This window comes from Mus caroli, unplaced genomic scaffold (assembly GCF_978045245.1).
Source record: "Mus caroli unplaced genomic scaffold, Mus_caroli_1 scaffold_17, whole genome shotgun sequence".
In the NCBI taxonomy this organism is placed as follows: domain Eukaryota; kingdom Metazoa; phylum Chordata; class Mammalia; order Rodentia; family Muridae; genus Mus; species Mus caroli.
In genome coordinates this window covers 46,745,891-46,768,967 of record NW_028227272.1, presented here as the reverse complement: position 1 = coordinate 46,768,967, position 23,077 = coordinate 46,745,891, and the positions used below count along the sequence as shown (strand labels likewise).

At 40.9% G+C, this 23,077-nt stretch overlaps 1 protein-coding gene and 1 long non-coding RNA gene across 5 annotated transcripts in view; one reads left to right on the top strand and one right to left on the bottom strand.

Annotated features, from left to right (window-relative positions):
• The first annotated feature begins 6,360 nt into the window (after nt 1–6,360).
• LOC110311504 (uncharacterized) lies at nt 6,361–22,850 on the top strand. 3 transcript variants are annotated; one of them, XR_002379965.2, is made up of 3 exons: nt 6,361–6,379; nt 18,138–18,231; nt 22,633–22,850. It is a non-coding gene; the product is annotated as an uncharacterized LOC110311504 (long non-coding RNA). The 3 variants fall into 3 exon arrangements; XR_002379964.2 differs by lacking the exon at nt 6,361–6,379 and adding an exon at nt 12,285–12,450; XR_002379963.2 differs by lacking the exon at nt 6,361–6,379 and adding an exon at nt 15,179–15,238.
• The window catches only part of Ift57 (intraflagellar transport 57), a 59,328-nt gene continuing 54,670 nt past the window's right edge, over nt 18,420–23,077 (bottom strand). Inside the window, exons 9-11 of one of the 2 annotated variants that reach the window (XM_021184843.3) lie at nt 21,550–21,612; nt 19,891–19,957; nt 18,420–18,797 (exon numbers count right to left, since the gene is read on the bottom strand). In XM_021184843.3, the coding sequence (XP_021040502.1) occupies nt 18,619–18,797; nt 19,891–19,957; nt 21,550–21,612 (309 nt within the window). In that variant the 3' untranslated portion in view covers nt 18,420–18,618. Of the gene's footprint in view, nt 18,798–19,771; nt 19,958–21,549; nt 21,613–23,077 lie in introns of both variants that reach the window. The other variant, XM_085832200.1, reaches the window with a different exon arrangement.

Sequence of the window (23,077 nt, the reverse complement as noted above, 5' to 3'; positions counted from 1 at the left end):
ATATTTGCAATCAACACACTGGATCGTGAACGGTCAAAAAATGATTGTCTTGATGAGAACAGTTAAGGTTCCAAATGCTGGTTCTGAAAATAGGAAGTGGCTATTTGAAGATAGTGTTGGAGGAAACTTGAAACCGGTATGGGGGGAGAGTAACAACGTTGTGGGGGAAAATAGTGAAAGCATAGTGTCAGAGAGCTTTGGCACCAGTATCAACGATGTTCACCATCAAGGTCAAAGACTCTGGAGAACTCGAATGACCTTACTCTTCAGTTACTGGTGAAGGAGTAGCCTAGAGATGCACAGACTCTCACTTCCTTCTTGCACTTTGAGGAGCAAGTGCAGAGGGTTGGATCACAGGAAGGAAGGAAGGAAGCTCTTTAGTAAGGGTGCAGGTGACAGGTTTGGGGAATGGATATGTACCCTAGGCAGCATGTGTGGAAATGGTGAGGTTGAGTGGGCAATATATCCTGGTCTTCTTCACAGTGTTCACATTTACCTCCAAAAGTCCTTCATTCTGGAAACCCACAGTTCCTGGCAGATGGAATAGTTGGTCACTACAGGCAATCATCCCAGGGATGTTCATTGAGCTTGATGGTGTCATCTATAATGGATGTAGAAATGTCTCCAAACTAGAACGAAATACAAAAATCCTCCAGAGACAGTATGTGGGCAACCATGCATGCCAGAGGCCAACAGGGAACTGAATCCACTTTTAATAATAATAGCTCTCCACCTGTGACAGGCATGGATGATTCCACACAGTTTCGAGCACTGCAGAAGGGCAGAAGGTGATAAATAAAAGCATGGCTGAGGAAAGGCATAAAAAACCACAATGGTACCCCTAAGATCTGGGCTGGAGTATACCACTTAACAATGGACAAATAAACACAACCTCATCCTCAGATGCAGATGTAAAGAGAACAAGAGACTGATCAGAAGCTAGGAGATAGAAGGAGGATGGAGGACAGGAGGAAAGAAAAGAACTGTAAGAATTTGTCATGAGGATGTGATCATTGTGAGAGTGATCATTGTATGAGTATTTCTAAGAGAAAGAAGTTATAGATAAAACGATGTTGTGAAGACGATGGCTGGTGGTTTTAATGGTGGAAGGTATAGAGTCCAAGTCATCTTTATTATAAGCAGGGAAACTTTAAACTGATTTGTGTAATTACTGTGATGGATTTAAGGCATTTGCTATCAGTAATCAAAACTCCTTGGTGACTGGAAGCAAAGAGGGAAATTGTCCTGAGCATTATAGAATAATGCATCGGACGACGGCAACAAATAGAATTTGTTGAATTTCAGCCTATTAAATGAAAATGGGTCTTTTGAAATCAAAAGGGACATTTCTAGGGGGATGAACAAGAAGAACCCTACTTTATTTAATTCCCACAAGGAAATACATAGAAAAGGCTATGCTAATAGGCCCTAGCACTTAATGTGAATCCATCAAGAAGATCAGCACAGATAGGAAAATTTAATTTACACTATATGAATACACACATTTACATGTATTATAGGTATTTTTACATAGATAATTCATAGTAATGGTCCCTTTTGACTTTTCCAGACATCCTTAATGTTATTTTACCCTCCTCTTTCCTTTGCACTGACTTCCTTTCTTCTTCCTAGTTAAAGCTCCTTTCCTTCTTAGATCACATATGTCCTGCTACTCTCTCTCTCTCTCTCTCTCTCTCTCTCTCTCTTCCTGCCTCACTGCAAGGTCCTTCTTCACTTCCCTGGTTTCTGCAGTTATTCCAGAAATACATAATCACATCTGAATATTTGGACCTCGGGATCTCCGATGATTGAGAACATGTGATGTTTTGTCTTTTTGATTCTGAATTACTTCAGTTAATATGATCTTTGCCATTTCCATTCATTGACATGGAAAATCCATAATCTCATTTTTCTTTACAGCTAAACAATATTCTATTGCACATATGTAGCACGTTTGCATTATTCACTCATTGGTTCACGTACATTTAGATAGTTCCCAGCTATTGTGAGTAGGATAGCAATGAACATTACTTGAGAAAGTATCTGTGAAGTCGGATGTTTGGTCCTTTGGGCATATGCCAGTGACTGGCATACTTAGGTCATAGGGTAGATTTATTTTTAACTTTTTGAGGATTCTCCACACTGGTTTCTAGAGAGAGTGGCTGCACCAGTTTTCAATCCCACCAACACGATTGAGGGGTCCCTGTCGGCCACACCCTCTCTAGCAATTCTTGTTGGTTGCTTTGTTGACCTTTGCCATTTTGACGGGAGGAAGATGAAATCTCAAAATGGTTGTGATTTACATTTCTCTAATTGCTAGTAAAAACAAATATTTTTTTGAGATAATTCTTAGTCATTTTAATTTCTTCTTTTGAGAACTCTCTCTTCAGATCCTATGCCCTTCTCTTTGAATGGGTTATTTTATTTTTTTGACTCTTTGTCTTGTGAGTTCTTTATAAATTCTGGATATTTATATTTATATTTGTAGCTAGCAAAGATTTGCTCCCACTCATGGGCTTCCTCTTCGCCTGCTTCATTGTCTCTTTAGCTATGCAGAATGAGCTGTACTCCAGTACTTGACTGGGCAGCAGGGAGGGTAGGAGGAACCGAGGACCTCATCTACCAGCCAGCCTCATCACTGAGCTCGTGAGCTCCAGGTTCAATAAAAGACTGCCTCACACAAGAAGGTTGGCGGATGATCATCAGATCAAGGAAGCCACCTAACATCAACCTTTGATCCCCACATGCACATGCACACACTGACCCACACTCTTTTTTATTTCTCTCTTTGTTTTAGTTTTATGAGGCTCTGCTTCTCAGCTGTTGGCCTTAAACCTCGTGAAAATGGAGTCCCAGTCAGAAAGTCCTTTCCTATACCTGCATTATGTAGACTACTGCCTATGTCTTCTTCCAGCAGTTTCTGCATTTCAGGTTTCCCATTGTGTGGTCAGTCTTTTGCGTAAGGTAATACAGATTGAATCTAATTTCATTTCTCTGCATGTGGATCCAGTTTTCCCAGCACCTTCTGTTGAAGATGTTTTCTTTGCTCTCATGGATGTTTTAGCATATTTGTCAAATATTAAGTATCTATAGTTATGTGTACTCATTATTTTCTCCCACCGGTCTGTATGTCTGTTTTTATGCCAATACCATACTGCTTTTGTTACTGTTAGTATCATATTTGAATAATAGTAACATATCTGGGGAAGTACAATGGTAATCCTGCTAGCATTCTTGTTGCTCAAGATTGCTTGGACTATCTATGTCTTCTGTGGTTCCATATAAATTTTAGAATAGTTTTTTATTATTTTTTTATTATTGTGTGCTATTGTGCCATTGTTTTTGGTTGGAGCCAGAGGGAAAAGTTAAGTCTCTGTTGCTGACTTTGGAAAAGGGCCCAGAGGACTTGAGCTGGAGCTAATCTGAAAGCCTCTTCCCTGATGACTGGTAATGCTGGTTCCAGAAGACACCATGCAAGCTTTCAAAGCATGAAAGCAACCAATAGTTCTACCCAGCTATGATGCTTATAAACCACAGCAACAGTCAACGTGACGATACCATCCTAAGGGTTCAATAGGGTACACATACCTTCGTGGTAACAAACATCTCTCTAATTGGCCTTCCTGCCCACTTAACAAGAGGGAACTTATGCCTGCTACTGGAAACAAGCCAGCAACCCAAGGCTAGTAAAATCATGGAAGAGAATCACTTTAGTAAACCAACATAATCCCTAATTACATTCTAAATACTGGTTCTTATTATCCATAGATAAGCATAATTTCTTGCCTCTTACCAAGCCATTTCTTTGCAACAGAGAGAGGTCAGAACAAAGAAAAACCATAACTGGCCAAAATGCAGACTTGTTGAACCCAGTCCCAACTGATATATCTATAATACAACTCATGCATTTAAGGCTCGGGGATCATTGTGAAAGAGGACAGAAAGATAGTAAGAGCCAGTGGCTATCCTGGGGGCCAGTCTTTATTGTTTTAAAAGATCATGTTCACCTTGTTTTTATAGCTGACTTATATTCCATCATATGGATGGATAACATTCTACCCATTACATAGATAGATAGCATTCTACCCAAGCAGCCTTTTCTTCATGATCCCCTACTTTATTTCTAAATTTTTGCAGTGACAAACCAAGGCAACACTTTTGTGATGCTCCCATTAGTGAAGTCAAGTTCTTACAAGCGCAACACTAGTTTTTAGGAAGCTGTGGTGCCCTCCTATAAATGTTTCCTACACTGGTGGTAAGGATTGAACAAGCACAGATTTATGGTGCAGGACACTTCTCATAGTCTTTCCAGGGATTGCTAGTGTTACGTGCCTTTGGCTTGTTAAAAAAAAAAAAGCAACACAACAAAAAACAGAAAACTCAGAGATTCTTCAGAATGAAAGACTGTGACATGTCAGAATTGCAAAAATTGGTACCAGGACACTCAAGATCATGTCCAATGATTACAACAGAAATCAAATCTGAAAGCCCGGCTCCTGGGTGGTCCCTGCTTGAATTACTAAGCTGGCTTTGCACGGTGTGGTTTAGGTTTTAATGCCACCGAATAGCACTACATGTCTGTATTTTTAATGTTTTCAAAGACATCTTAGTATCCGGGCCAGTACACAATGTTTCTTTAGTCAACCTCTCTTTATCATAGCTTGGGGCTTTGAGCTTATTATTTTGATCAGACTCCCACTCTGGGGACATCAGGCTGAAATGACAGCCTCCTCTTCATTTTATGTCAGCATTTTCTCTTATAAGGGAGAGCAACTCGAGTCAGACATGGGTGACACAGTGATAAAACCAAGCAGGCGTAGAATTTTTTAAGACATACGCATTCACATGCACACACACACACACACACACACACACACACACACACACCACTGCTTCTTTTTTTGTGCCACGTATCCAACTGAAATGGGAAGATAAAGACCTACATCCACACCCTTAGAGGGTGTGGTGACAACTATTAATGACAGATGTGTCAAATGTTATTTGAGCTCCTCAGGCCTGAAGTTCTTGATAAACTTGGGTTGTAGAATTACTAAGCTAAAGGAGCACATTTAAACTGAGACCAGTTTTGCTGTAGACTATCTTAACAACTGCTTTAAGTGTCTCAGTCAACATCTATGAACTTTTCAGAGGTTTTGAGTGCATATGCATTTTTAGTATTCTGGTTTAGTTTCTTACAGATGAACTGCTGGGAACTTCAGAGTTTATTCACACAGCAGACATTTTTTTTTAAAAATAAATTCTCGCTCCATTCTGGTGGATGCACCAGTCCCAGGAAGAGCCAGGTCTTCCAGGCTGGGGAGTTGCTTTTCTCTGATGCCACCTGAAATGACTGCGTGTCCTTAAGCAGGAGCCTCAGTTCTGTCCTCAGGAAATCATGTCAGTGACTTTAGCACAAATACAGAACGGGACTCATGCATCTCATGGCTCAGTGAATAACTTTATTTCACAAATATGTCCGGCAGAACGTCAATTAAAGATTAAGATTATTATTGATGTCTACCCAGAATATTTTCTCAAATTATAAAGAAAATTGAGATGTTGTGAAAGAAGGCGTACTAGATTAGTCCAGAAGTTCCTGCCTTCAATTAAATCATTATAAATGTACAAACCACTAACATAGGTACATTTTTTACTTTGATATACAGCAATCATACATGCCTCTCTCTCTCTCTCTCTCTCTCTCTCTCTCTATATATATATATATATATATATATATATAGTATAAGTATAATATATATATATATATAATGCAGTATGAATTCAAAACTTAAGGATGCCAATGTGCCAAGAGCAGCAATCAGCATAATCAGAAAGTATATTTAGAGTCAGACATGGTGGTCGCACGCCTTTAATCCCAGCACTGGGGAGGCAGAGGCAGGTATATCTCTGGGAGTTTAAGGGAAGTCTGATTTACATAGCAAGTTCCAGGCTAGCCTGGGCTATGTAGTTAGACCCTGTCTAAAAATCTCTGGGGGTAAACAAAAAAATCTATATTCAGCTGGTTCACATGGAACTGAGACAGGAAGGGAGGAATTTTTCTCAAACCTGGAAGATTTAGGACATACCAAAGGACCAGTGCAAAGCTCAATTCCTACCAGAATATGTTCCTTTCCTGGGGACAGACCCACGGTCTGTGGATGGTCTCAGGAGCCTGATACTATGTTTCTTGTGAGAGTTCGAGGGAAACATAATAGGAAAATAATCTATTGCTCTACTTTTTACTTCAGTGGCTGGCTAAGTGGGGTCTGTTTATCTGGCAGCTCTGGCTGTGCTCAGAGGGAAGTAGGCAAGTGAGAATTCCCTGGGTTCCACTTAACCGCCTACAGTACCAGGCAGAGAACGCCAGAGAGTAAAGCAGGTAAGGCATTTGTAAGATCCACTTTCACCGTGTTTAGTACTCAGAATCGCAATTGTTTTCGTTTCCAGGAAACAGTAGGGAGCTGGGAGGGCTGAAGTACAGTGTTTACTAGGTCTGGATGCTAAAGGGAAATTTTCCTCTTCTGAATATTAGTGTGTAAGTGCCTGTGCAACCAACCACATGCGTAATAAGCTGAAGTGGACTTCTTGGGAACCTATATGTCCTGTGGTGGTGGAGAGAGGATGGCATGGGAAGCTGATTATCAGTGAGCACCTGGGTGGCGCAAAATGTACCGGATGTTCTGACTTATTCCCCTGAGCTGCACCTGACTTCCAGAGACAACGTGGACAGCTTCCAAGCCATCCTGCCAAAGCCGGTCACTTTCTTCGGAATGGAAGATAATGGATACGGTTTCAGAAACACTTAGCTTCTCCATGGCTTCTCAGTTTTCCTGGATCCCTTGGCCCTAAGAGAGCTACTGTGTGTAATGGAAACGAGCTCTGAAGGCCATGTGGGTTTCTTAGATAACCCATACAAGCTAGTTGATAGGAAAGGTGGGTCTGTGGAGCAGAAACTCATGATTACCGCTCTCATCATGAACACCAAGCCGCGTCTAATAAAGGGCAAGGTGCGATGGCCACGCTGAAGTAGAACTGCTAAGCCACAGACCTCTCTCGGGGGATTCAACTGGTATGCTCCAATATTAGAATAAGTAGCACCAAATGATTCATCGTCTTGCTTCTTTGCCTCCATGAGATATTCCTGAACACTCAGCAACAAGAAGGAAACTGAAGAAGGCATTTCAGTTCCCCTGATTGCCTCAATTTTCTCCACCACGAAAGGGCAGAGGCAAAGAACACCTTTCCAACGTCCCGACCGTCCGGTAAAAGCTGATTGGGAAACCAACGGCTTGATTCTTTCCCTTTTTCTCCCACCAGATGAAATCACCCTCACCCAGTTCACTCAACCCTGCTTCTGTTTGATGATAAGATCAAAGGCTTAATAAACCACAATGAGTAAGATGTGTAACCTCAGGGAAGGGGGAACAGGGCTCCAGCATTGGGGGGTGGTTCCAAGGAACACAGGTGGCAGGGACAGCTACCCCATTTTCCCATGCAACTCCCTGAGATAGGGCAGGGCTGCTCTTGTTTTACAGGGAAGGGGTTTTCCTTTTGAAGCTCCGTTCAAGGCAAAGCTAAGAATAATGTGATACCTAGGACATGAGGGGAGATGACACGGATGATTTAGGAAGCAACATTGTCCTCACTTTGTCTCTTAGATCCAGCCCTCTCTTTCCTCTGAGCAACCCTTCAGAGCAGGGATTCTCAGCCCGTGGTCCTGTGCATTTTAGAGCAGTTTCACTCTCAGCTCAAGATGCAGTTCCCAGGTAGAAAAAGCTTGTCTCTAGCCTTGACTCTGTTCTGTCATAAAGGCTGGCTAAACCCCGCCAGAGTCAGTTACCACCGGCACTTTCAAATGTGTGCTGCGTAATTGCTCATGGGTAACTCGTGTGTGTTGGAGTCAGTCCCAGTGAGATTTGACCAAATAGCATCTATTTAAACCAAGAGGTCAGAATATTACTAACGTAGCGTTTTTAGGCCAGCTGTGTCATCTGAAAAGCTCATGCTGACATGGGGTTTCTGAGGGGCATGCGCAGTTTGATAATGGGGGAATCATACCCACTATCGTATCCCTTCTTACTTTCAATTCCCTCCCCCCCCCCCCAGCATTGGGCCTGGGGAGACTGCATCTCTGATTCTCATTCTGCATGCTGATATTACCTCAAACTCTGGCATTTTGTATCAGGCCTACTCTGATCCCTGGTTTATCGTTCCTTGACTCAAATTCTGGGACTGCCACTTCTTGATTCTGGAGCTAAGCAGGATATCCCTGGGCAGATATGTTCTGTGCTCTGTTGGCCTCATCTGGAAAAGTGGAAACTTGGTCCAGGTCCTTTCATTCCATTTAACTTTGTAGTCAGGTTGTCCTATGATTTTTCACGTTAAACTGCCCCACACAGACCTTTCATGGAAGATACTTTGTTTTTGTTTTTGTTTTTTCCGTATCCCTGCAGATTCTTCCAATCAACTTCAACGGCATTCACAATGAGTTGGGTCTCTCTTATCACACAAAATACAGTCCCTTCTCTTTAGAAGTCCCTGTGCTGTATGTAGGCTTTATGTGAGAAGAGTCAATGGTAGTGTATACAGAATGCTAGAATAGTCAACCTCTGTTCTAAAAGCCCTTCTCAGTGAATGCTCCTGGACATAAAGGCTGGCTAAACCCCGCCAGAGTCAGTTACCACCGGCACTTTCAAATGTGTGCTGCGTAATTGCTCATGGGTAACTCGTGTGTGTTGTCCTGTCATGATGGACAGGATTCTTCATTCCTCTCTCCCATCCCCAATCCCTCTGCATTTTCTGTGTGGGAAAGTTTTATAATTTTGACATTTCTAGTTTGTTTTTTCTGTTAAAACTATTGTGATGGTTTGATACACACATAAAGGTTCTTATAAAACAGTGTACACTCAATCAAAGGTAATTGTAACTTGAGAAATATTTTGACATCATAAGCAATTTGAGTTATTTGTGCCCTCCTGTATCATATACAAGACATGATGGGCTTATATCCTTTGTTTTAGCTACTCTGGTCTCATTTTCATAAGTGTGAATGGAAATAACACCCCTTTAGTTACACAATAAAACGTGACACCATAGATGTGTCAGTCAGCTTTTCATGATTATATTGTTTTAAAAGTACCTGAGAAAAACAACTTATACAAAAAAAAAATATTGCACTTAGTTTCAGAGATCTGTGGTTGTTGTGTTTTCTGAGTCGTGGATATGACTGGATATGATAATGATGAAGAAGGGATCCTAGATAAAGCCTCACTGTGCCATTGAAAGAGAGGAAGAGAGGGAGAGAGGAGAAGAGAGAAGGCACAAGAGGCAGACAGAGAGACACACAGAAAGACACACTCACAGAGACACAGGCACACACATAAACAGACACACAGATACAGAGAGAGAGGAGAGAGAGAGAGAGAGAGAGAGAGAGAGAGAGAGAGAGAGAGGTGTCAAGGCTAACTTCAATCTTCAGAGGCTTACCACCAACACACTTCCATCTCTAGCCAGGTTTCACCTTCCAGAGTTCTAACACCTCCCACTGAGGTGTCAGGTTCAGACCAAGTTTTGCTATATATCCGTCTTTGTCTCCACCTACCCCCTCCCTTCTTCTCTCCTCCACCTCTAGTGTGTATGTGTTTGTGTTGGGGGTCAACTTGTGCCACTGTTTAGAGGTCTGAGGAGTTGGCTCTTTCCTTTGACCATTCGGGTCCTAGGGATTGTCCTTGGGTTATCAGGCTTGGCAGCAAGCACTCTTACTCCATGGAGTCCTCTTGTTAATTTGAGGGTCAGGCATTTAACACACAGCTTTCCAAAGGACATTTGAATTCTGAAGCATAACAATAATATATTTAGCACAGTGCAGAGACCTCACCACTCTTTCTACTCTTGCATCTTCTCTCATTCAGGTTCTGTATCCTGGCACTTCTTAGCTTCTTCCACTTGAAAACTTCTAGAAGCCTCAATTCTACATATCTGTTCAACAATGTTCTGTCATATGTAACTTTATCATTTTATCATAATTTAATATCGTGTCAATTTTCTATGTAAACCTTTTCTGCTGGGTTACTTTTCTTACAGGTCACTCTGTTTTATCTTTTTTTTTTTCTTGTAGTGTTCTGTCAACACCCACCCCTGTGACCCCATGATGTCCACTCACACCTTCATAATTTCATCTCTTGCTATCTGCCTGGCTATTTTCCTTGATATTGGATTCCTATCATCTTTCAGTTCTAATCTTATGAATATCCTTTGTTTTCTCAAAGTTAGAATGATTTTTCTCACTCCAGTTTGTTTGTCTATCATAAAACTTACTGTTATAAGCATTTTAACTCTCTCTCTCTCTCTCTCTCTCTCTCTCTCTCTCTCTCTTTCACTCTCACTCTGTGTGTGTGTGTGTGTGTGTGTGTGTATCTTTCCCACTGGACTGTGAGCTGGTGAAGGAAGCGATTACACCTCATTTGCATTTGGCTCCTTTAATATCTCACACTGCAGCAAAACAAGTGGTTATCTGTCAAATGTTCGTTGACCCACACTACCTATGTGTAGTGAACAGGAGCTGCCTGAACCAAGAGGCTTCTTAGAAATACCACAGAAAGTAGTTTTTCTAGGTCACCAGCATCCTCTGCGATGCTGAGGGATTGCTGAATGCTTCCCAAGGGCAGAATGAATATGATAGCTTAGATTCATCACAGTATCTATCTGAAATAAAACACTAAGTCATGAGCTCAAACAGAGGCTAACATTTAATGACTTACAAAGCCCAGAAAGTAAGCAAGCCATCAGGTCATATGCAAGACAAAGAGATCAGTAAAAATAAGAAATATTGAACTCACCTTGGTTATGATTTTTGTTTTTTAGTTTCCACACATAAGGTAGAATCCTTATTTAAATTTATGGTTATGGAAAACCGGCCATTTCCATTTTCAGCACAGTTGGGTCGGGCTATTTCCTGTTATCAATAGGAAGCTGCTGTACAATTAAATGGATCAATGATGCAGTGAGCTAAATTAGTTTTTTTATAGTCAAATAATTGGACTAGCTGTGCATTCTACATTATTTCAGTTGTACAAGCATGATCTTTGAATCTACCGTGTAGCAAGATGCCTGGACTGCTTTAGCCTATTGATTTGAGAAGCAGTAAAAGGTGATATTTAGGAAGGGCCATGGAATAGTATCAATAAAATGGTTCAGGGGATACACATCTGACACGCAGAGTGGCTTTATGTAGACTTGATTTTTTTGAAGAATAATTTACAAATCTGGCCTAATTCAACTAGCAATATGATAATAATGTAGCTTAAATATGTACCTTAAAATACTGTTACGTATCTCCTGATTTAAGTTTGGTTTGCAGAACATTAAACTGCTGTTGTCAGCGGTATGTGAGTAAACTGGCTGTTTGTCTAAAGGTCTGATCTGTAGTGATTTTTCTATTCCTGTGGTGTAAACACTCACAATGGGCTGGTGGGAAGTTACCAACAGTTACCTAGCTCTCAAAATTTCTGAATATCAAACAACCGGCTTCAGAGGTGGTAGGAGCTGACTCTAGAATCCTACTACAAGCTGATGCCCACATTGGCAGGAGATTCACAACCATGCATGTCTAGCACTAGGAGGCTTTAGAATATCCCATCACTACCAGTGGCTATATGAATATTTTGTCCTTTTACTAGCACATTGGGATTCATGGGTAGCGTACCCTGCAGAAGATTTTACAGAAGGTAAAAGAAAAGTGACTGGACAGGAGGGAAAACATAACTCTATCACCTTGCCGGAGAAAACCCAGGATGAACCGTGACTCAAAAGCCACACAGGAAATTCTTAGCCGAGAAATTGTGACACAGGAAGAAATAAGTCTGACCTTTGGCTGTAACGGTTGGCACAGAGTTTCCAAATAGTTTGCAGTTTCCTAGAACTTTGAGGTTTTCATGGCTACATGACGAAATCCCTCAAAAAAAAAAAAAAGAAAAGAAAAAGAAAAAGAAAAAGAAAAACAAAAGAAAAGAAAAGAAAGGAAAAAAAGAAAAAGAAAACCCTAAATGAAGGGGTGCTGAGGTTTTCAGGTGGGGGTTAGCCATGAGGAGGGCCAGGGCTTCTCACCCTCTCTGATGTTCTACCTGGTGGACTTCACAGTTTGGGTAACAGAGTGACAGTCTGGATAGCTGACAAACAATAGAAAGTTCTTTAGCTCATGGCTCCGACAGAGAAGTCCAAGAGCATTCATTGTTCTGACCAGGGCCTTTATGCTGTCACAACTCGTCAGAAGGGCAAGGGGACATGTGCAAGATGGAAGAAACTGGCTGTTGGTGGGGACAACTCCACATATCTGGTGCCAGGAATATTGTGAATATATTCTTACTAACACACCTGGGACTGGGATCTGGTTGGCTGGACTTGTGGGCCAGGGTTCTTCCATGCACAAGCCTTTGAGAGGAGCTAGGGAAGGTAAACCAGGGGCCTGTGTGGAAACAGGATGCATGGTCTTGATAAGGGGTGTGGTGGACACCGGGTGAGTGGGAGGAGCTGCGGACCTGAAATTCTTCTAGGAAGGCCTAGCTGGGAGAACTTCTTCACAACAGTGAAGATGGTGACAAACTGTTTTCTAAAGGTGGTGCTTTTCATTTCTCTTGAGTTTTTTTTAACATTGTGTATTAATTTAATCTATGGTTCTTATTAGGTGGTACAAATATTAAGGCATTCCATAAACTACTCGAGAAGAAAAATGAGTTTAATTTCTCTTTAAAAAAAAATCTCTTCATGCAGGGTGTGATGGTGTCCGCCTTTAATCCCAGAACTCGGGAGGCAGAGGCAGGCAAATTTCTGAGTTCAAGGCCAGCTTGGTCTACAGAGTGAGTTCCAGGACAACCAGGGCTACACAGAAAAACCCTGTCTCAAAAAAAAAAAAAAAAAAAAAAAAAAGAACCCAAAAAACTAACAAACAAACAAACAAATCTCTTCACACTGAAATGTTTTGCTTACTTGTACCTGGGGGGGGGGGGGAATCTTCAGATGGGTGATTCTGTAGATAACTGAATATCAACATTAGCTTTTTTAAATCCCTGATAACCCTCCCACAATTAAAACATAATAAAACAAAACACCCATGTCTATGGGGTAAAACTCGAGAAGGGGACTTAGTGCTTAGGCATTTTAAAAATATTTTTATTAATCTTCAAGTATTTCATACAATGTATTTTTTATCACAATCACTCCTCCTAGCTCTCTTTAGATCCAGCCTCCTTACCCAATCAATTTATTTTCTTTTTCAATCCATTGAGCCTGATTTGTGTTGCCCAAACACTTTTTGGTGTGTGTGCTATCTGGAACATGGTAGACCTATGTTTCTCAAGGGGTCATGTCTTTGAAGAAAACCGACTCTCTCCCTCTGTCTTAGTTACTTTTCTATTTCTGTGAAGAGACACCATAACCAAGGCAAGTTACAGAAGAGTTTACTGGGTCTTACAGTTCCAGAGGGTGAGTAGACCATCATGGCAGGAAGCAGGGCAGCAACAGGCAGGCATGGCACTGGAACAGTAGTAGCTAGGAGCTTAGAACCAACAGGAGACAGAGAGAGAGCCAACTGGAGCGGTATAGGCCTTTAAAACCTCAAAGCTCACCACCAGTGACAAACCACCTGCAACAAGATCACACCTTCTACTCCTTCTCAAACATCTCTATCCCCCAGGACCAAGCAGTCAAAAGCAGGAGCCTAATGGGGCCATTCTCATGCAAACCAGCAATTCCTTCCCAGCCACTGTCAATTGCAAGTAGCTTCTTAGCTCGGGATGGGGGTGGGGGTGGTGCACATAGGTATTTTTATTAAGCTGTCCACCTGATTTTGATGCCCAGGCAATGGAGAGTTTACCAGCTGTTAGCACAGAGAATACTTTGCGGGGCAGGAGAGAGAGTAGCAGCCACGAAGTAACTTCCGAGTTATACAAAAGGGATTATGCACAGGACCTAGAAGCCATCCAAGAGCCCAGAGACTATGCACAGGACCTTGAAGCCATCCAAGAGCCCAGAGCAACAGTTTGGGCAGATGATGGCTGACGGAGGCAGTCTGATGGCCAGTTTGAAAGTGTTAGTGTATTACTTAGGGCCCAGACAGATAATAAAGGGGACACTCTGGGCTGAAACAAGGTGCTAGGAGTGGATCCATAAATCAGATTAGAATTTTGTGCCTGAACTAAAATTACACAATTACAGGATTCTAATGCTCGAGGCATTACTTAGATCTGTTAATATGAGGTGGCCATTGCTCTCCTCTCTTGCATTTTAAATTCTATAAAACAGCCTATAAAAACGTGAATTCAAATCATTCTTATTTATTTAAGAGAGTAAATTTCTATTTTAAGAATATAATAAGATGTTTAAGGTTTGTAGTTGTTAGACACATTAAGTTGGAAAAAATGAAGCTATAATCACTGTAATTTGATCACAAACAGGGTCACACAATTCCACCTTCTAAAGTTCTATTGTAACATTGTTTTAAATATAGAAAACATATTAACGGGGGTTGCAGCTAGGACCTCAACAGATGGCCTTCTACGTGATAACCTTGCATTCTGCCACTGAGCTACACTCTTAGTCCTCTCAAGACCTTTCTGACTTGTACACAAATTTTAAGAACAGCGCCTGGCCCAAGTTTAGGATGGCCAGTGGATAGCCTACATCTTCATACTCTGTTGTGCTCAGGGAGCACAGAGTCCCAGCTCATCATCCATGCTGGGAGCTCTGAGCCTAATCCACAGGCGTCTTGTGTTCTCACACAGGCTCTCTTGAAACCCGTGAAGGGATGGGGCATAGCACCAGATGACATAGGGTTCTCATACCTATTTGCATGGGCATGTTTTCTGTGAACCCTTCCAACAGAGGTTCTGATACTCTTAAAAAGCAAACAACAAGAATAAAAACCTAAGCACTGCTTGCAAATTTAAGGGAAAGGGAAACGGGGTGAGGGGTGGGGGTGGGAGGGAGAAACCTTGTTTGGAGTGATTGAGAATTTGTTCAATTTGATCAGTGAATACAATTATAACTTTGTTTTATCAGTGAACTACAGAATCTTAACGGAAGGTCATATTGTTTTAATAAATGAGTGGTATATTTGGGGGAGAGGCCGCCCAGTTGCCTGAAGCATATGTCACCTGAATGAACTATTATTACTTTAGATTTACAGGAGAGCTGCAACAGTTCAACAGATTTCTACATATCCTTTTCCCAGATTCTCAATATGGTAACAATTTATCATAATTTCTATTGTTTTTTTAGTGAAAGCTTTTAATGACTAGTTAACAATATTATGTCACGGTGATTCTTTTAAATTTAGTATAATCTTAGGCACCTGCTCAGTAGAGACTTGAGAAATAGCATCCAAAAACCATTCAGGAAAGAAGCATACTGCCTGTTAGGTTTTTAAATTAACATGCTAGTTGTACATAGTAATGGAACATGTTGTATGTGGGACAGAATCCAATCAAGGTAATCAGGATTGAACTATTACATCATGATTTATCATATCACTTTCATCTTTCTATATACAAATCTAGCTCCTCCCCCCCCCCCCCAATATACACACAGTCGTCTCCTGAACCATTTACACTGCTGACATAATGACCTTTTATGGCTAAATCATTATGTGTACTATTTTACATAAATTCTTTTCAATTACCACAGCTCAAATCCAACTTAAGAACTTAAGATGCAATTTTCTAAAGTATAGACCTTACCCAAGCTTTTCCTTTTGTGCTAAAATGTACTTTGTAGCCCCAGTCTGCATATTCTTACTGATCCAGGGTCCAATCTAGAGCAGTGCTGTGTTCAGGTGTCATGCTTCTGCTGTCCCCTGTAGTCAGGGACAATTCCTGGGTCCTTGTGCCTCATCACTTTTGAAGCTCACAGGCAGTTTGTACAAGCCTCTCAACTGGGATTTGGCTGTCATTTTGTTATTAGATTCAGGCTATGCATCTCCAATAGAACCAACAACTGTGTGCCCTCTTCAGGTGGTAAACGGTAGTTGTCCAAGACTGGTGATGTTAACTTTGATCAACTTAATGTAAGTGGTATGTACCGGATTTTCCAGTGTATATTGACAGTTTTCTCTCTTTGTGGGTTACCTTTTCTACAATGAAACCATGCGGTCACCTCATTTCTCATCCAGCTTCCCCCAAGTCGTTTCAGCATTCACTGATGATTTTCACTCTAATTAGCTAGCATGGTAGCTGCCAGCTGGTGTTTTTCTAAGCGCAGCATCTATGTTGTCACACATCAGACATCCTATTGTAAGGAGGTCATTCTCGTTTTTTTTCTTCTGGCCACTCACCTAGTCTTATCTATATGGGCCTGTGGTTATTCTGCACTTACAGTTCATTATTATGATGCTCAATTTGTCCCTGTATCTGGCTGTCCATTGGATATTTCACCAACATTCTTTTAGTACTTTATGGCAGAGACAGACATTTTTGGTACATATATACTTTCCTTCCCAGTTTAGAAATCAGTTCTCTAAAAGGAATGCTTTGGTTTCATTTGTTTTTTTAAAAAAATCTAAGAAGATAATTTAGATATCAATGTTTGAATTCTAGGCATTGCATAGACTTGTAGTTGGGTAGTCCCTGCCTCTAGACCAGTGGTTCTCAACCTTCCCAATGCTGTGATCCTTTAGTACAGTCCCTCATGTTGTAGTAACCCCCAACTGTAAGATTATTTCCATTGCTACTTTGTAACTATAATTTTGCTACTGTTATAGACTGTAAATATCTGTTGTTTTCCAATGGTCTTAGGTGACCCCCAAATGGGGGCCTGACTCACAGGTTGAGAACCAATGCTCTAGACCCTTGCAGAGCATATAATTAGGAAACGGGGAAGGGGGGTGGTTCTGTAGGTAAACGGCTTGCTGTGCAGTAGGAAGATCCCCAGCACCCAATACAAAACCTGTTGTGGTCAAATGTGCTTGTGAACCCAGCACTGGGAGATAGAGGAGGAGAGAGAAAGATCCCTAGAGCTCGCTGGTCAATCAAGCTATTGGTAACATCCATGTGAGAAACCTTATCTCAAAAATGACACATGTTGACCTCTGGCATCCACAGCTACAACAGAACCTAGGCAAAGAAGTTGTTTCACATTTTCTATTGGGCTTTTGCATTGAGCACAGTGGTGGAGCTCCATATTGCCTATCATTCCACTGTGGATTATTCCCCTTTATAGATTAAATGAACTGTCTTACTTGCCATTGTATTGACTGTCATTGTCTTGGGTGGTAGTTTATGATAGAAATCAATTTTTCTCTTATCTAAACTAATTGGGAGTTTTAGTGAACACCAAAGGTGTGTGTGTGTATAAATGTGTTATATATCTAGAAAGTAAGGGCCAAGAAAAAGAAAAATTTAGGGAAGAAAGGTACTAGGATTTAAAATTATATTTTAATATGTTTTTCCTAAACATAAAAATAAACATAAGCATTTTTAAGTCAAAATTTACTATGAAGTGATTTTTACTTCTTGAAACTAATGAAGGGTATCTGTCTGTCTTTCTGTCTATCTGCCTACCTATTGTGTGTGTGTGTCTATGTGTGCACATTTGTGTCCAGGTGTACACATGTGTACAAACCACTGGAGCTGGGGATAAAACCCCAGTTATTAGACTTAGTAGCAAGAGCCTTTACCCACTGAGCCATCTTGCCAGTCCATGAGTTTGAACTTCAGTCCCCTGCTTCACCTTGAGAGCTACATCATAGGTGTACATCACCAACTTGTTTCTATAGTGCTGAGGATCAAATCCAGGGCTATCTGCCTGTCAGACAAGAACTGTGCTAACTGAGCCAGACCTCCAGCCCAGAAAAGCTACTCTTCAATAATGCTTATGTGGCTGACTTAGAAATCATAGTCTAGAAAAATTGCTGAGTAGGGTGCCTAATAAAAGATTGTCAATACCAGAGGGTGACCATGGGATTCATCATGGTGGCTTCTACAGAACCATGTTTGCAGAGCTGACTCCATGTGGATGTGTAGGTTGCAGACACAGGCATAGGCATCATTTCCCTCATTACAGTAGCTGAGCCAAATATGGCTGAGCTATTATTTCAAATACTAGATTTTACCTGTTAACATGGATCCTGAACTTTCTTATTTTTACAGTTAAGGAGGTGGTAACATCAACTCGAGAGATGAGGCAAGAGAAGTTTGGCTTCCTACGAAGAACTCTAACTCCTATTCTTGGCTCCTCTAATATGTAAGTACTAGTGGTCATTGTAGAATGGTACAAGCTCTGGGCATCCTCAGAGATACCTGTCCTCTGTCAGTAGTCCAGAGTGTCATGGGATACACATGATCCATGTGTCACTTAGACAAAGAATACTAATGAGCCACCAGGCAGCAGTATGCCATTGGTAATGTCAGTGAACACTTCTCTGAACATGATAATTTTAAGTACTTTATTAAATACTATATTCATTGTACAGGCTTTGGCCATCATAATCACCATGATATTAACACATGTGCAAAAATACCCACTGAATATGCTTGAAGAAGTATAAATTGTGTTTGGAAATCAATGCAACATTAAAAAATCATTTGATATAAAAACCAAAATAACCAGAAGCATGGAAGCCCATGTGTTTTAATAGAAGCCAATTGCTGACTCTGGGGTGACAGCTGCATGCATGTCCCTGGTCATGTTACACTTCTCCTTGAGTTTTGACTGAAGTAACGTGTGCTCCACCACACCGATTCTAATGTCCATCTGAACAGTTTCTTGCTTCAGCTTGGTTAAGCTCTGCTTAATCTTCACCAAAGGAGCTGGAGAAGAGAAACAGCACGAAATGAAAACGTTCATTCCGAGTATCAGTTTGTCGGGGAATGCCTGACATTTTCCTCAGTTTGTCTTAAGCCAGAAATAGGGTTAAAACACAGCCAATGACTTGCTGACATTCACACAGCTTTGCGGTGGTATTTTAAACACCTGAGAGTTTTAGGATGGGAACTGGTTCAATGTTTGATGTACTGAGGCTAAATTTTCTAACTTTTCTAGGAAAAGAAGTGCTAAGTGGGTATTTAAGGATGTGTTCAACACAGGTTTGTCTACAGGAACAGAGAATAGAATAGCTAGAGAGGAAAGGAAGATGCATTTGAGATCCAAATAATGAACCCATTGAGACACTGCAAGAAAATCCCCACATCCCACTTTAGATTGCCAGGCTGTGTGCAGAGCATTAGAACCCTAGGTGATCTTTCTGAAATACAAGCCAGAGGTGATGACCACTAGCCTGGTCAAACTGGACGGTTTGTAATGGAGGATAATTGCGGAGAGATGAATTCTCTGTTTGAACCCAGCTCAGACAAGGCTTCCTGCTAGGAGGGGAGAAACCCCCAATGTCATCACATCATTGGCCTGGTGCCATCTGGGGTATTCTTAAGGTCGTTTGTATATAAATGGTGAAAACAGAATAATATATTTTTAAATAGTTATAGGAAAAGTACATAAATATTTCTCACTCTATTCTTCTGAGTTAATTTGAATTAATAAAATCTAAATTAGACTAAAAATATTTTTTCTCAGTTGATTTATAATGAACAAAACATTCTGATGACCAGACATTTTTGTACCAATTATTTGTTTAAAAAAAGTAAAAATAGATTATTTGTTTATATATTATCTCTCTGTGTGTTGGTGAGTGTATAGACCTCAGGGGACAGATTTCAGGAGTTGGTTTTCTTCTTCTATCATGGGATCTGAGACAAAACTCAGGTCGCCAGGTTGACGAGTCAAGTACCTCTTATTGGCTGAGCCACATTGTCCCACATTGCTCCGGCCCACAGCGCCCCGGCCCACAGCGCCCTGGCCGGCCGCAGCTCCGGGGCTCAGCCCCTGCCTGGTTGAAGGCATACTCACTGCCGTCCGTCATGCTGCTGCCCTTCTCTTCCATTTCTTGCTTTACCTTTTCTAATTCTTCTGTAACCTTTCATTGGAAAAAAAAAACCTATGAATACTGAATTTTAATGAACCCTGAATTTTTTTGAATGCTGTATTGAGAAAAATCAATGCAGATACAAGGAAATAAAACATTAAGAATATTGTGAACATAATTCAAATAAAAGACAATATATACTAATACACAAAGCTTTTCGGTTTTTAAGACCTGCTTGTAAAACACCAGCAAATTGCTTTCACATTAACTTTCTCATGCTGCGATATTATAGAATGAAAATCAAGTTGTTTGCAGTAAGAAGCCCTCAAACTGTGCAATTATCACTAGCATTTACCATGCCGCTCTCTAAGTATTAGTTATTAGCCAACACAATGCTACCAGACCCCTGCTCTGGCTTTCTAGGGCGCTTTCTTAATAGTATAGTTATTAGAAGACCCATCCTTTCCTGAATTTGAGGCCAGGAAGGAAATGCTTAGACCATATGGCGAGATCCGAAAATACTCTGTTGCGCTCTCCAGCCCAGGAACTCTGAACTCTAAGAGGTTTAAGTGCTGACATGAAGATTCCGGATGAATCTGCACTTGATCTCAAGGTTATACTGCTGCAGCCTGTCCTGGGAGAACCCTGTGCCAGCAGCAGCATCTCTAAAGTGATATAGGAAATATAATCTCTAAACTTTGAGAACATGTTTATATAATCCAGGGCTACGCTGTCATGGCTGTAACTTAGTAGGCTGTGTTTCTATTAGGCTGCTGAGTAAAACCTTCCCAGGGAATAAAGTGCTCATCAAGGCGAAGCAAATTAATTTCTTGCAGGCACCTGAAACATCACAACTGGGGACAACCACCGACTCCAGAGGACTAAGTGGTCCCCGGACGCCCTTCAAATGCTCATTTACCCCACATTAGTGAGTGCTTTCCTTCCGAGGAATGCTCTATCTGCCTAGAAACAGTAAAGGGCTAGAGCCTAAATATTTCTAATGCTATATTGTAAAATAGATATTTCTGAAATGCTAGTGGTAAGAGAAACTTGACTCCTTACTGGCCAAGCAGTAAAGCGTGGGAAGACAGCGGTGCTTAGTAGCCACAGACGGTCTGAGATCTTAGTCTCATGATGAAAAATGAGAATATGTATCAGGTCTTTCTCCTTCTGTAAGATCATGAAATCGAATGAGGTGACACTCAAATACTTTAGAAGTTCCCGAATGAAGAGGTTGCAAGTTATCTCGACTGTAGACGGAGCCACACTGGATCACACACACTACTGACAGCAATCACTGCCAACAGCTTTATCTCTTGAAGACTCACATTACAATTGGCTACAGGCTCCTCGGGTGGTGCTTGGCCCGCTCTTCTATTATTAATTACTATTTTAAATAGAGATTAGGAAGGTTATCAATGCGCTGATAAAACCCGCAAGTTTTATGATTAATTTAATCCAGCAACCTCAGGCGTCTTAAAGAAACAAGAGAAGGATTATTGGTTCACTCGTTAGCGAACTTCTAAAGTCGATGAGTGGAAGTTGGGAGCGACACACATTGAAATCAGCAGCATGCAGGCAGTGGCTGGCTCTGCCGGGGTGGGGTTCCACTGACAGGTGAGCCCCTGAGAGCTGATATGTACCTCAGAGAGGAGTCTGGTCCGTTCAGTTACTCCGCCATTGCCCTGCTGGTAGCGCTCCCTTGCCTGAGGAAGAAAACACCGTGTTTAAGGACAACTCCTGACCAGGAGGAAGATTATTTAAATATGACCTCTGTGTGTGTGCAGTTTCTCCACAGCATTTTATGACACCCTCTTATTTGTGAATATATTTATGAAAGTGACATTTAACTGTAGCTATTTCATGTCCTTATTAATAGGCGCCATGCATTTAAGTGAAGCACTATAAAATGATGAACTGCAGCAGGCTTCCCATGGCAGCTGTGTAACTCGCATGGGCACCATTGACAATAAAAACTGTCCTCCGCCCTCTCTAAACACTCTGGGAGGGTGACTCTCAGTCAATCTAATTTGTGTGCTATGCAAGAGAAAATCAGTTCTAAAATGAAAAAAAAAAATCAATCAGAGTAGAGTCTGCAGCTCAGCAATTAATAAGGATTAATAAAGTGGATGACAGTGCAGCCAACTAGAATATGTTCTCGGAAACTAATCTGGCAATCAATTACTCAATATTAATGTTAGATACACAGTGGCTTTAACCAGAGGGCATTTTTAAAGTAAAAATGTTCAGGAATTCATGTATATATGAGGGAATAATGGATTCAAAGTGAATATAATAAAAAGTGAAAATTATTTTCAACTTAAGTCTTTCAGAACTTCTGAAAATATGAGTTAAGTCAAAGTTATTTTCCTTTTACTCCTGTAAGTATTCTTTAAGATTATGACTCACTGACAAGTTCATATATATATATATATAAATATATATACACACACACACACAGTGCATTCTGGTCATTTTCATCCTCACTGACTTTAACCCACTGCCCTCCTGCTGAACCCCCTTATTTGCATGTATTCTACCTTAACATCAGGAATAACAGGGTTTCCTTATACATCCCCAAGGAAAGCTATGGTATTCCAATAGGTGTTTTTAGAAGCCAGGGATTTTATTTCTGATCAAAATTCTAAAATGTTGAAAGAATGAAAAATTGTTTTCATTGACTTAAATTGTTTGTCTGAATTTATCTTGTTTTTTGTCTTCCTTAGTATGAAGCAGAAAGTCATACTGTGTGGCATGGGCTGCTTTCCCCCAGCACACAGAAATGCACATGATGTTTCCCCCAGCACACAGAAACGCACATGATTCTTTCTCCTACTTCAACAGTGACTCAGAACAGACTTGGAAATGAGACACGCAATCCTGACACTCTCCTCCTGTTCTAAGTCATGATTGTCAACAACAAACCTGTATTTATCTAAATAAAATGAGGAAGTGTGTTTAAGGATTCCTGGGGAATAATAATTTCTATCTCATATGAAATGGAGGTCCTCTTGCCCTCTCGTGGTTTCAAGTGGGCAGAGAGTGATGAACATTTGATGGACATTTTTAAACATTATATATTCTTTGATGATCTCACCCAGGGATCCATCATATCCACCTCAAGTCCTCCCCTCTCTACCTTTTACAATTCATAAACAAAATGTATTATGG